This window comes from Lepisma saccharinum, chromosome 17 (assembly GCF_977018435.1).
Source record: "Lepisma saccharinum chromosome 17, izLepSacc3.1, whole genome shotgun sequence".
NCBI lineage: Eukaryota > Metazoa > Arthropoda > Insecta > Zygentoma > Lepismatidae > Lepisma > Lepisma saccharinum.
The window spans coordinates 8,946,695-8,960,790 of NC_139245.1; the positions used below are offsets into that span (position 1 = coordinate 8,946,695).

Below are 14,096 nucleotides of genomic sequence, written 5' to 3' on the forward strand. Positions count from 1 at the left end.
TGACACCCTCGATTTCTCAAGAAAACCAATTTTTATGGCACGATATTGTTTCGAATACTTAAGAAACGAAATAACGGGTGTCCCACGAACGGCGCAACTGGGAATTAAGAGTGGCGTTACTTTGTAACCAAAACCTGTACATACATAAGTCATACACCAAATGTTAGCCCTGTCCAAGTAGATATTTTTAAACATAGAAACAACAAACGGGGTGTAGTGTTGTTCATGCAGTGTTGCCAAATGTAAGTGAAAGTGTAAATTTTTTATTTCACAAAGCATGGAAAATTGCATGTCAAATAATCGTACGGAAATTTGGAAGTCAATTTCCACCTTGGGTAGGTGGACTATTTCGCCATCTATAGTTCAGAGAAGAAAACTTATCGTTTTCGCCTATAGCCAATCCTCAAATGCCTCGTAAAGGCGTACCGGTCCAAATGGGTGTTTTAAAAAAATTATGAGGTACAGTGGCAACACTGTTGATGTTTGAAGGCAACAAAAGGTGTGTTTAGTGATGGTCTATGAAATGGAAATACTGGAAACAGGAAAAAAATAAAATGAAAATTATGGTGAAAAAAGTGTTACTTACCTACTCCTGGCAACCATGCAATGCGATAAGAGTGCCCACCGAACGAGAACAAAAGAATCAGTTAGTTGTGTACTTAGAACTATTTGAGCCGTGCATTTCGCATTGTTCGTAGGGGAAGATTAGAATTGTTCTGTGAAATGAAGTACTCTTTGGAAGAGAGGGTGTTCATTGTGGAACATTATTTTTGTTCAAAATCTTACGCTAGTGTAAAAACTGTGTTTCGAGAGAAATATCCGAATAACAGTGTTCCAGAAAATTCGACGATATATCGACTTGTTTCCAGATTTCGTGAAACAGGATCAGTTAATGACAAACCCTACCACAGACAACCACCAGTTTCGACACAAGGTGTGCTGCAGGATGGGGAGCAGAGAATATCACAATCTCCCAGGAAATCTGTTCGTAAACTTGCTGCACAGTCAGGAGTATCAAAAACAACAACTCACCGAGCGTTAAAACAATTGCACCTACATGCATATAAGGTACAGGCTGTGCAAGAACTGAAGGAAACAGACAAAGGTGCACGTGTAAGATACTGCCAGTGGTTTAGAAATTTTATTAGAGACAATGGTGTGAATATTTTGGATAAGGTTCCTTTCACGGATGAAGCATGGTTCCACTTAAATGGATATGTCAACAGTCAAAATTCTCGACACTGGTCAAGTAACAATCCCCATTTGTTACATGAACATCCACAAAAGATCGGTGTGTGGTGCGCGATTTCGCGGAGAAAAATAATCGGTCCATTCTTTTTCAACACAACAGTTGAAGGAATAGTTTATCGTGAACTTATCACACAGTTTATTTCTCTGTTGGAACGTGATTGTTGGTTTCAACAAGACTCCGCAACATGTCACACGTCTAATGAAACTTTAGACATGTTGGCAGAGTTTTTTGGCGATCACATTATAAGCAAAAACTTATGGCCCAGTCGCTCCCCGGATCTGACGACTCCAGATTTTTTTCTGTGGGGTTATTTGAAACAAACAGTTTACATTAATAACCCAAGAACACTTGATGATCTAAAAATAAACATTTGCACAGCCATTAACAATATAAACCAATCAACCTTGCATAAAGTTGCTTCCAACATGATAAAACGTGTTGATGAATGCCTCAGGGAAAATGGTTGTCATTTTCAACATCTTTTGTAAAGCTACACTGCCTGTTACGCGCATTGCATGGTTGCTAGGAGTAGGTAAATAACATTTTTTCACCATAATTTTCATTTTCTTTTTTTCCTGTTTCCAGTATTTCCATGTCATAGGCCATCACTAAACACACCCTTTGTTGCTGTCAAACATCAACAGTGTTGCCACTGTACCTCATAATTTTTTTTAAAACACCCATTTGGACCGGTATGAATTTACGAGGCATTTCAGGATTGGCTATATGCGAAAACGATCGGTTTTCTTCTCTGAACTATAGATAGCGAAATAGTCCACCTACCCAAGGTGGAAATTGACTTCCAAATTTCCGTACGAATGTTTGACATGCAATTTTCCATGCTTTGTGGAAAAATAAATTTACACTTTCACTTACATTTGGCAACACTGCACCCCGTTTGTTGTTTCTATGTTTAAAAATATCAACTTGGACAGGGCTAACATTTGGTGTATGACTTATGTATGTACAGGTTTCGGTTACAAAGTAACGCCACTCTTAATTCCCAGTTGCGCCTTTCGTGGGACACACTGTATATATTCCTGATATTACTACGACCCCAAATTTTAACTATCTTACCCTATCCTAACCTTACCGTGCATGGTTCATGGTGCTATTCGTGCATGGTTTGTGGGGCTATCCGTTCATCATTCGAGGGGTGTAAGGCTAATTGTGACCACGGACTGTCAAAAAAATGTCTGTTTCGTAGCACTGGAGCAACAAACATTTTTTCCTACCTTCACGAAAGATGTCATCCTCCTCACATGAACAACTCAATGCTCCCTACACCGTTGCCAAACTAACCTGTAATCAAACTAGTCCACATTCCACATACTCTTTGCCTTCTAGGCTGTCACTGTCACTTTCCTCCCATGCTGAATGTACTCCAACTAACAATGCAACAGTATGGGAATGCTGTAGACAGTGTAACGAATTGCGAACGTTACTTGTTCATATCAGAAAACATGGTTCCCAATCGCTGTTTGTGTATTGTAAAATCACAACCTTCTAGCGAAATATGACAGAAATTGGGGAAGTGCCTGGTATTGTAAAATCATACCTCACAAATTACTGAATTCAAGGACATTGAGGTGATCTCAACTTAGATTCCTCTCATATGCCACTAGTCTATTACGTTATTAGGATGAAGTTTGTCAATATTCTTTGACTATATATAATGTTTCATTCATGATTAACTAGCATATAATGCTATACAAGCCATTGATTTAATAATAAAATATATATCAACCTTGAAAATAGGCATGTGTGTGTGAAGGGGGAGTAAGGGCTAAATATTTTCCTAAGAAATTCTTAAACCAAGCATACAAACCTAGAGACAAAAATTCGGTCCATTTTCCAAGTGTGTACATATTTAAAATTGTTATTTAACATTAGAAAAATTCAAGATAATTCATATCACAGTTGCAAAACCCCGTGGTTGGAAACACTGACCGGTTGTTACATCATCAAACGCACGCAACATTTGGTTCACGTAGTGGGAGCACATCAAGGGAACAGCTTTCGTGCATCGGATACATTAATGTTGAAAAATACATGATTTACCAGCAAAATTAATTAAGCGAGGGAAAAAAACACTTCCGAGACCTTTGTAAAGTATACAGAAACTCATTTCGGTATGTTTACCGAACCTAACCTTCCCGTGCATGGTTTGTGGGGCTACGTGTGCATGGTTCGTGGGGATTTTTCGGTTGAGAAGGTTGGAAACACTGCATACCCACTGATGATCTACCACACTAGTCAAGCTGTCTCGCCATATTGTGTCTTATGCAAGCGAAAAAAGCAGGAACAATAATTACTGCTCATGTCAAAAATTGAAATTACTTTCGTGAAAAAAGCAAACTAGCACCTTGAAGAATCCTTCGCAATGCATAATAGGTAAGTACGAATGTTAAAAATGACGAAATAAACGAGTGAGAGGTGTTGGGACAATATCGAAGTAGTACCGGCCAAAATTATTGAGTATGCGAAATATGAAAGAAATTGAGGAAGTGTCCGCCGGTATTGTAAAACCGCTCTGAAGGAAATCATCGAAAATTTCAGTAACCGCCAAACGTCTAAAATTCCTTTATTTCCTTCTTTTTCACATTGGTACTTACGTATTCTGCATTGCTAAGGATTCTTGAAGCTGGCATTTCATTTTTTTCATGACAATAATTTCAATTTTCAACATATCGAGTAATTATTGTTCGTTCGTTTTTGGGTTGCGTTACACACAATATGGCGGGCAAATCTTGACTAGTGTTGTCTTTGATGAGTGTCTGTGCAGTGTTTCCAACCTTCTTAACTGAAAAATATCTGATTTGTATTTTTTTCCGGGTTCCAAAATCCCACGAACCATGCACAATAAGATTAGGTTAGGTTAGGTAAGGCAAACATATTTAAAATTATGATTTAACATTAGAAAAATTCAAGATAATTAATTTCACAGTTGCAAAACCGCGTGGTTGCAAACACTGACCGGTTGTTACATCATCAAACGCACGCAACATATGGTTCACGTAGTGAGAGGACATCAAGTGAACAGCTTTCGTCCCTCGGATACATTAATATTGAAAAATACATGATTTACCGGCAAAATTAATTAAGCGAGGGGAAAAAACACTTCAGAGACCTTCGTAAAGTATACAGAAACTCATTTCGGGGTACTATTATAGTATGGGGTTGACACCTATAAATCATATATTTCGCACTTTTTTACATTGCTAACGTACTATTTTGGAATGCGGAACATTTCCTAAGGTGAAATAATGCATTTCTAACTAAGATAATGTCTATTTCTTACATTTACGAGTACTTACTGTTACTTGTTATTTCGATTCTGTAACGCATTATGGCAGGCGATAGCGTACTGGTTCAGGGCACGTTGTGCGCGTCGATTTATGCAGTGTTGCAACCTCGTTCACAGGAAAATACCTACTTTCGTGCCCAGACTTGAAATTATGCTAATACCTTGCAAACCATTCACGTTAGCCCCAAAAACCATTGACGTTAGCCCCACAAGCATAGTAAAAAAAAAAAAAATTAAAAACACTCGACATATCATGTTCTAGTGAAAACACGGCGAGTTTGAAACACTGACCACGGGGTTACGTCATCTGACACAAGGAACATTGTGCTCTCGTGCAGAAAGCAAATGGTGGCAGAAGACAGTGGTACTATTATAGTATAAGGGAAACACCTATAAATCATATTTTTTACATTGCTAACGTACTATTTTGGAATGCGGAACATTTCCTAAGGTGAAATAATGCATTTCTAACTAAGATAATGTATATTTCTTACATTTACAAGTACTTACTGTTACTTGTTATTTCGATTCGGTACTACTTTACTATACCGGAGACACCTGTCAATGATTTATTTAGGACTTTTTTACATTGCTAACATACTATTCTGCATTGCGGAACATTTCTTTAGGTGAAATAATGAATTTCTAATGAAAATAATGTATATTTCTTACATTAACGAGTACTTACTGTTGTTCCTTATTTCCCACAAACCATCCACAGGTAGCCCCAAAAACCATTGACGTTAGCCCAAAAATTCACGATAGCCCCACAAACCATCATGGGGACGAGGTATGTCTACTAGGTTAGGTTAGGCCTGTTAGGTTAGGTTCCATTAGCATTCCCTTCGTTCAATTCAGCATATACGGACAATACGAGAGCGTATTGTGCTCTCGTGCAGAAAGCAAATGGCGGCAGCAGCAATAGCGTGTCGGAAATAGATTTTCGTAGAAAACCACATGCATTCGCATTAAAATGGATCAAAACTACATTCCCGAACATCAACAACACTACAGAAAATGATTTGCATAAGTACTTCTTCCTGTAAATTTGAAGAGATCCGTCTCCGGTATAGTAAAGTGTTACCTTCGATTCTGTAACACATTATGGCGGGCGATAGTGTACTGGTTCAAGGCACGTTGAGCGAGTGTCTTGTCGATTTATGCAGTGTTGCAACCTCGTTCACCGGAAAATAAATACTTTCGTGCCTGGATTTGAAATAATGCTAATACGTCGCAAACCATTGACCTTAGCCCCACAAACCATTGACGTTAGCCCCAAAAACCATTTTCCGTAAGGTTAGGTTAGGCAAGCATAGGGAACAAGTTTACAATACCGGACGGTAACAGTTTCATGCATCGGAGACACATTTCTTCAATTTTACACAAGAAACTACTTACGGAAATGAGTTTCTCCAAGGTTTACAACCTCCGTCGATATATATTCTTCCTAAAACTTCATCCTACAATGCAGCAGAACAATAAATAATCACTTTTCATGTAATAATATTGCGCATTTTGTGAAAATCGACAACATCATGCCGTTGTTTCCAAGATGTACCTGCAGATGGCTCTAGCGTCGGAAGTCACGCGATCTCGCTAGTGGAATCAGGGTTTCCAAACGCGTGATTTTTTCGAGAAACGCGATTTTTTCTTCTTCGAGAAACGCGCGGTTTTTTGTCGAGAAAGGAAAATGGTTTTTCGATGAATTTAGGGGTGAAATGGGTGCTAATGGAACCTAACCTAACGGGCCTAACCTAACCTTGTGTGAATGGTTTGTGGGGCTACCCGTGGATGGTTTTTGGGGCTAACGTGAATGGTTTGTGGGGCTAACGTCAATGGTTTTTGGGGCTAACGTGAATGGTTTGTGGGGCTATCCGTGGATGGTTTTTGGGGCTAACGTCAATGGTTTGTGGGGCTACCCGTGCATGGTTTTTGATCCCCGGTTTTTTACAACTTTCATGCACAATAGAGTTGGAAACATTGATATTCGAAAACAAAAGAAGCGTTACAATTCGCAAAGCAAGCGATATCGCACCGTGACGTGCTTTCCGTAGCATTAAGGAAAATGGTTTATTTTAGCAGAAAAAGTGTTTGTTTTCGTGCAAAAAGCATATTGACACCTTCCACTATGTTCCGCAATACATAATTGGTAAGTACAAACCACGAGAAAGACAAAATATCAGATTTAAATGTGTCTCCGATGCATGAAACTGTTACCGACCACTCTCCAATTTCTATGAAATTTCGCCTACTCACTAATTGTGAACTCCTAATCACGAATCTGCATGTAATGATTGGCGGTCAAGTATGGAAATCAAGAAAAAAATGAAATAAACTATGTTTTCTTAACGTAACATAACCCTACCATAAGAACAATAGCTCCACGGAAGACGCCATTTTCCCAACATGAAGAAATCAACAGGCAAGATAAGGTATAGTTCTCTTAGTTAAAATATTAATTTTTCTTTGTATTTATGCTAATGGAACCTAACCTAACAGGCCTAACCTAACCTCGTAGGCATTCCTCGTCTGTCGTGAACAAGATTGTTGTGCGTAAAGGAAGACCATTAGCTAATTAATTGCGAAAGAAAGATGGTTCCGAATTGCTGTGTATGGACAATCACCGTGGTAAATTGCAAGGTTATTTTACAAGTTGTACACGTAAATGTACAATTTTAACAAGTGACCGCCAAATATGAACTACAGATACGTCATCAGGACACCGAAATTAGTTAGTAGGCGAAATTTTATAGAAATTGGAGAGTGGTCCGGTATTGTAAACTCATGCCAAGCATAGTTAAAAAAAATAAAAAATTAAATTAAAAATACTCGACACGTCATGTTCTAGTGAAAACACGGCGAGGCTGAAACACTGACTATGGGGTTGCGTCATCTTAACACACAGAACATTGTACTCTCGTGCACAAATCAAATGGCGGCAGCACAAACAGCGTGTCGTACAGAGATTTTCGCAGAAAAGGACATGTTTTCGCATTAAAATGGATCAAAACTAGATTAACGAACTTCCACAACGCTACAGAAAATGATTTCCGCCTGTAAATTTGAATAAATCAGTTTCCCTTATACTATAATGTTACCCGAACTTCCACAACGCTACAGAAATTGATTTCCGTAAGTACTTTCTCCTGTAAATTTCAAGAAATCCGTCACCCCTATAATATAATGTTACCCATTTCGGTAAGTACTTTCTGCTGTAAAATTGAAGAAATACGTTTGACGGGTATGAAAATTTTACCTATCATCGTTTCGTTGTTACTATACTTTTTTTCGTGATAATCATTACAAATATACACCAGAATAATCAAAAATCCTAGCTTGTCCGTGCGACGGGCTCAATCATCAAAGATAATCAATCCCAGTTTATGCTTTGTTTTAATTCGCTATATTTCAAATATTGTTTATATTTTGTGTTTAAAAAGTATTAGAATATAAAATTAATAATAAAATAATACCTGCACACGTCTCGAAGCAGACATCCCTTCACAGATTATACCCTATGCGAATACTCTTTCTCGTTTTCATTCGGCAGTGCAGCACAGTGTTGCCACAATCTGATGGCATAAATCCCTTGCCAAGGGGCAAACTTTCCCTTTTTGGACCAATTTTTCCCTACACCTAAACTAATCATGTAATAATAATAATAATTATTATTATTAGTATTAGCAGTAGTATTAGTATTTCCGTTGGTCCATGTTCGTATGAATAAAAAATGTTACACATTTTTTTCAAATACATGTCAGCTTCATCGCTTCAGATGGTCCAGGTTTGTATCCTGGCCAGGAATCCATTACATCGTTAATCCTCAGCGTTACTACTATCCGAAGATGCAGAACAGCGACGTACAATAAACTTAACAGAAATATAAATAGAAAATAGATACAGGCTTATATTGAAAGGACCAGAAATAGGAAGAAACAGGAAAATAAAATAAAAAATAAAAATCTGGATATGAAATTCGAAATTAACATAAACTGTAATAATGTAGAGTGAGATGTCTTAAAATTTTCTTGAAATTGTGGTATTTTACATCGAAATTTCCCTCTTCGCTTAAAACTCGGTCCGAATATCCCTTCAAAATGAGAAATTTCTCATGTGGCAACACTGGTGCAGCATGCATATCACAGATCACATATCCCCTAAGGGAAAGATAGGAAGTGCTCGAAATGACGCCGACATCGGGGACCAACGGAACTATTTGCCGTTGCTACCGGTAGTGTAGCCAACCGGTAGATTATTCTCTAGATTTAGGCAGGTAGCTAGTGTTGCCACCTGTGTATTATCCTTGCAGGTGAGTGTACAATTACTGTTAATATATTTTTGACAGCAAGGAGAAATTACTTTCTGTATGAAATTCTAACCTTTTCCCAACTAATTAAGAAAACTTCAACCAATATACAGAATATGCTATTTTACTCCTTGTTCATTAAGTGCAGAACATAATTTCATACAAATCATAAAATTCATTTTTTTTCTATGAATACAGGTACTTTATAATTGTGAAACTGTATGAAACATAATTGTTTGCCATTTTGGTTAGGCCTATTGCTTTGTAGTAAGTTGCAGTGGCGAAACTCCTATGAGGCTTTTGAGGCTTAGCCTACCCAAAAAATGTTGAAATTAAAATGTTCTTGTACCCTGTAACAATCAAAGTTCGTTAAAACGAATTGAACTATGTAATCCGAACGTTTGGTTCCGCCGACCCTTCCAGATATCTCGTCAGTCAGGCGAGAAAGAGAAGAGCGCGTTCGGTCCGAACTGTGAGGTTTTTGACGAAAAGCTTCGCGTTAAAGGGCAGCTACAGCCTGAGCTCTGTGTAGGTGGAAAGGGAGTGTAAGGGGAGGGGACTGCCGATTCGCTGGGTGAAAGCGGCTAGCCTCAGAACCAACCTGTTGTGCTTCTAGTCTTCTTGTACAAAGTGCGTCGTTCACGCACTGCATTGTTGAATGTTAATTTACTTCAAGTGCATGCGCGCGTGTGTTTATGCGTGTGTCACATAGTGTATTTATGTTATAAAAATATAATACTGTGAAATTATGTGTTGAAAACTCTTAAGAGGATTTGCAGTGAAATAAATGTAAGTGAACAAGACTTTTGTGGCTCTCAGATGCTTAACCTACGAAATCTTGGAGACACTGACTCTACAAATGGAAATACGTTTTGGAGATCTTGAAAAGATAACATTTGTTGAATTGCTAGACCACAATAGCTTTGGGGGATATAAACTACATTTTTCTGTGATGAAATTAAAAAACCTTCTGTCCACATATCCATGTTTCAACAAAGAACGATTAGAAAATGATTTAAAGAATATCTATTCTGATGAAGAAAAGCATTTACCTCCTGCAGACCTTCTAAAATTCATAGGCAATGATCTTCAGTCTACAAAGAAGTAACACAACTTATCAAGTTGGTCTTGACATTCCCTGTTACAACAGCTTCGTCCGAAAGAAGTATGAGCACCGTCAAGAGAGTAAAATATTATCTCCGTATTTCAATGAAAAATTAAAGATTAAGTTCTCTCAGTCTCAGTACAATAGCCATTGAAAAAATAAAACTGGTTAAAGAACTTTCTATTGATCAAGGCTTCAAGGAAAGAGTAATTGATACTTTTGCGACCAACAAGAAGCGACACATGGACCTGCTGTATAAAAAAAATATAAGCAGATTTTTCAGCCTACCCAGTATTTACGCCTTAGCTTCGCCACTGGTAAGTTGGATCCATTTTTGGAATGGAACAGCGGATCCTCTTTTGGATTCCAGTAACGGATCCTCTTTGGATTAGAGCAACGGTTCCTCTTTTGGATTCAAGCAACGATCATCTTTTGGATTGGAGCAAAGGAACCTCTCTTGGATTCGAACAATGGATCCATTTTTTTATTCGAGCAACGTATCCTGCTTAGGATCCATTTTTGGATTCGAACAACAAATCCTCTTTTTGATTCGTGGAACGGATTCATTTTTGGATTCGAGCAAAGGATCCTCTTTTGGATTGGAGCAACGGTTTCTCTTCTGGATCCATTTTTGGATTCTAGCAACGGATCCTCTCTTTCAGATAGAAACAACGGTTCCTTTTTTGGATCCATTGTTGTGTTGGATTCGAGTAGCGGATCCTCTTTTCGATTCGAACAACGGATCCTCTTTTGGATTCGAGCAATGGATCCTCTCTTGGATCCATTTTTGGATTCCAGCAACGGATCCATTTTTGAATTCGAGCGACGATCAACTTTTATTTATTTATTTCGTTAATTCATGCATGGACAAAATAATTAGGAAATTTACCTTGTTTGGCTTTTTGCAGCCAGTGCAGGGGACCTGGTAAAATTTAGTGGTTTCTTGATATCCACTCTTGCATGGGTCTGTTACCAAGCCTAGTGTTGAGTCTCTCACACCTCGCAAAACTGAGCAAAGTCCCCTTGGACGATCTCAGTCGGATATCAAAGAAACTAAACTTGTGATCGTGGTTCAAAATCCGAATGGGCCCGATTTCTTAGTCTCGCGCTCCTACTTTCTGTATGAACTTACATCAAATAGAGACTAGATAAAACTCATATCTCTTGGTTCGAGTTTTCCTTCTGCCTGCCTTAGATGGTTTGAGGTGTGGATTGATGGAGTCCTCATGTTGTGGACTACAGGAGCTGTGGGTCATTAACTCAGATCTTATCACTGTGTCTGTCAAGATACAGTGTCGAGTCACTCACATCCTGCAGTGATAGGAACGTGTATATATATAGGTTAGATTCTTCTTAGATGGAAGAAAATTTGGCTTCTACTTCTTCTATGAACCTGGTTGCCTTCTTCTTCTTTCTTCCCAGGATGGAAAATTGGTTACCTTCTTCTTATTTCTTCTATTTACTGCAATTATCTATTTCTTCTCTCTTCTGAAGAATGGATCATCTACTTCGTATTTCTTCTATTTACTGCAATCACCTATATCTTCTGAAGAATGAATCATCTACTTCTCATTTCTTCTATTTACTGCAATCATCTAATTCTTCTATTTTTTCTGAAGAGTGGATCATCTACTTCTTATGACTTTTTCTTAGGCATAGAGACCTGAACAAAAGCTCAAATATATTCAGGGGCGACAATTCTGGATATAGCGCCACCTTCTATATCAAACCGAAAAGAGACAACCTAGGATCACTAAAGAAAAGCATTACCTGTGGCCCAGTGCATCTAAAATAGCTAGCGCAACCATAGTGCTTTGGGGCAGTTAAAGATAACTATAGCGCACCAAGGACAAATCAACCAAAATCTAGCGATATACTCCTCACCAGAGGTAACCGAAGAAACAAATTCGATCAAAGACCGAAAGACACGATTTTGAAATGACATCCCGACTTCCTTACTTTGCAATACGTTCAATCTATGGATATATTATTAATCATTGTAATGTGTCTTTCAATTTATGTTTTCTATCCTTTGTATACAATATTTTAATCCATACTCAATTATATTTAGTTTGTTTTAATCAATACAATCATCTTTTGTCTCCTGCAATTTCGTTAATCAACTTTCTTTCCACCTTTCTGTTGCACTGCCACCTGTTGTCACTTCCGCTAACTAGTTCATTACATGTTAATGATTGGGTTCAGCCGACTAGACACATAACAAATGATAGGTTATAAATGCATTACTTACTAAGGACAATTCCAGTATTCTCATAACCAGGGCTCGAAACTGGGATTTTCACTAAACGAAATGCCTTAATTTTGTTAACATAACAGGTGTTCAAATTTCAATGTTACTTTTAATTGTACCTGTTTCTCTCTTTTTTGTAGAAGCAGCAAGAAGTTATTTGAGTTGGGAAGGAGGGACCTTGTGGTGAGCGAAAATGCAACACTACACCATTGAACATGTCTTCACAGTGAAACAGCCAGTGACGTGAGGTGACGTCGACACTTGGGGTAGCAATCAGTGGCGTGCTCAAGGGGGGTTGGTGTAGGTTATACCCCTCCCCCTTTAGGGCCCAGTATTCCTAAAAAAAGAATGTCAGTAACAGGAAAAAATTGCAAAATGATTGATTGATTTAGTTTATTTTACTTCGCATTTTGTGCCTCTTGGCTAATTTGCGAAGATGGGGATGAGTGATGAAATTGATGAATGGACATTTACAAACAACCAAGCCCGACCAGGATTCGAACCCGGGACCCTTGGCGTCGCAGCGCGATGTGCTAACCACTCGGCCACAGGGTCGGGCAATTGCAAAATGATGAATGAGTAATAAAGAAAGTACACATAAGCCCCACCCCCATTCGAAAATATAAAAAAAAACAATTTGATTTGACTACTAAGCCAGAGATCCTGGGTTCGAATCTCGGCTTGGCCATGGGTGTCCCTTCATCAATTTTATCTTATCATCTTCGTGATTAGCCAAAAGTGGCGGAAAAGTGAAGTAAAATAAACCAAATCAAGCAATGAATCAATGATTTGATTTCATTTTTGTTACTTAGCGTCGCTTTTTTGTCACATTTAGTTAATTCTGAAGACTATACGAAGGGACAAATACAAAGAACACCCATGACAAGGTCGGGGTTCGAACCCAGGATCTCTTGCTTAGTAGTCAGAGCTTGAGCACATTTTTGTAATTTAATCATTATATATTCCATATTAGAAAAAAAAAAAGAAATGAAAGGAACCATAATATTATTGTCTGCACGTAACACGTTCCCATTTCATAAATAATAAAACTACATCCCATATTATACATACATATTGTACAACGTGTAAAAAGTTGTGATGTAAATACAGAGAACATAAGTACTTCAGAAAATTTTCGCCTGAGTTCTTTAGAGGATTTACAATGGAATCGAAGGGAAACCAATCCCCTATCTGTCCTAGAGGAGATATACTGGTGGACCTGAAAGCACGGGATTTCACCATTGCAGCAGGGCACAAGGAGACAAGGGAGGTAGAGGCAGAAATCTTCCCTTTTCCTTCAGGCGGTTGTTTCTACCTGGAACTGGTGAGGTGGAGGAAGAGTGAGCTAGGCCAGCTTTGCCTGCGGATCGCACCGAGGGACGAGAAGCATGTGGAAAAAAGTGTTGCATACGAACTGTGACTTTATGCAAATCAAGAGAATCTGTGCCAAGTTTGAAGAAAGTGGTTCAGTGAGGGATGTTAGTCCAGTACACCATCGTCGTGGTCGCTCCCAGGAAAATATCGCAGCCGTGAGTGCAAGTGTTCAAGAGGACCAAAGTACATCAATTCGTCGCCATACACAGCCATTGGAAATGAAAAAAAACAACCTTATTCTACACAAAGATTTGCATTTAAAGGCGTACAAAATACAGTTAACCCAAGAGTTGAAACCAAATGATCATACACTACGTCGTGAATTTGTGGATTGGGCCCTACGGCAAAAAGAGGACAATGGCAAATTTTTCAACAAAATCATCTTCACTGACGAAGCCCATTTCCACCTGGGTGGATATGTGAACAAACAAAACTGCCGGATATGGGGTACAGAAAATCCACGAGTATTATTCCAGAAACCAATGCACCCACAAAAGGTAA

General features: G+C 38.4%; 1 protein-coding gene across 1 annotated transcript in view; it reads right to left on the minus strand.

Moving 5' to 3' along the window:
- Positions 1-8,161, minus strand: part of mRpL13 (mitochondrial ribosomal protein L13) — a 30,878-nt gene extending 22,717 nt beyond the window's left edge. The window contains exon 1 of the mRNA XM_083138897.1: positions 8,033-8,161. Coding sequence (XP_082995023.1) covers positions 8,033-8,056 — 24 coding nt within the window. The 5' untranslated portion in view covers positions 8,057-8,161. The remainder of the gene's footprint in view (positions 1-8,032) is intronic.
- Positions 8,162-14,096: the final 5,935 nt, after the last annotated feature.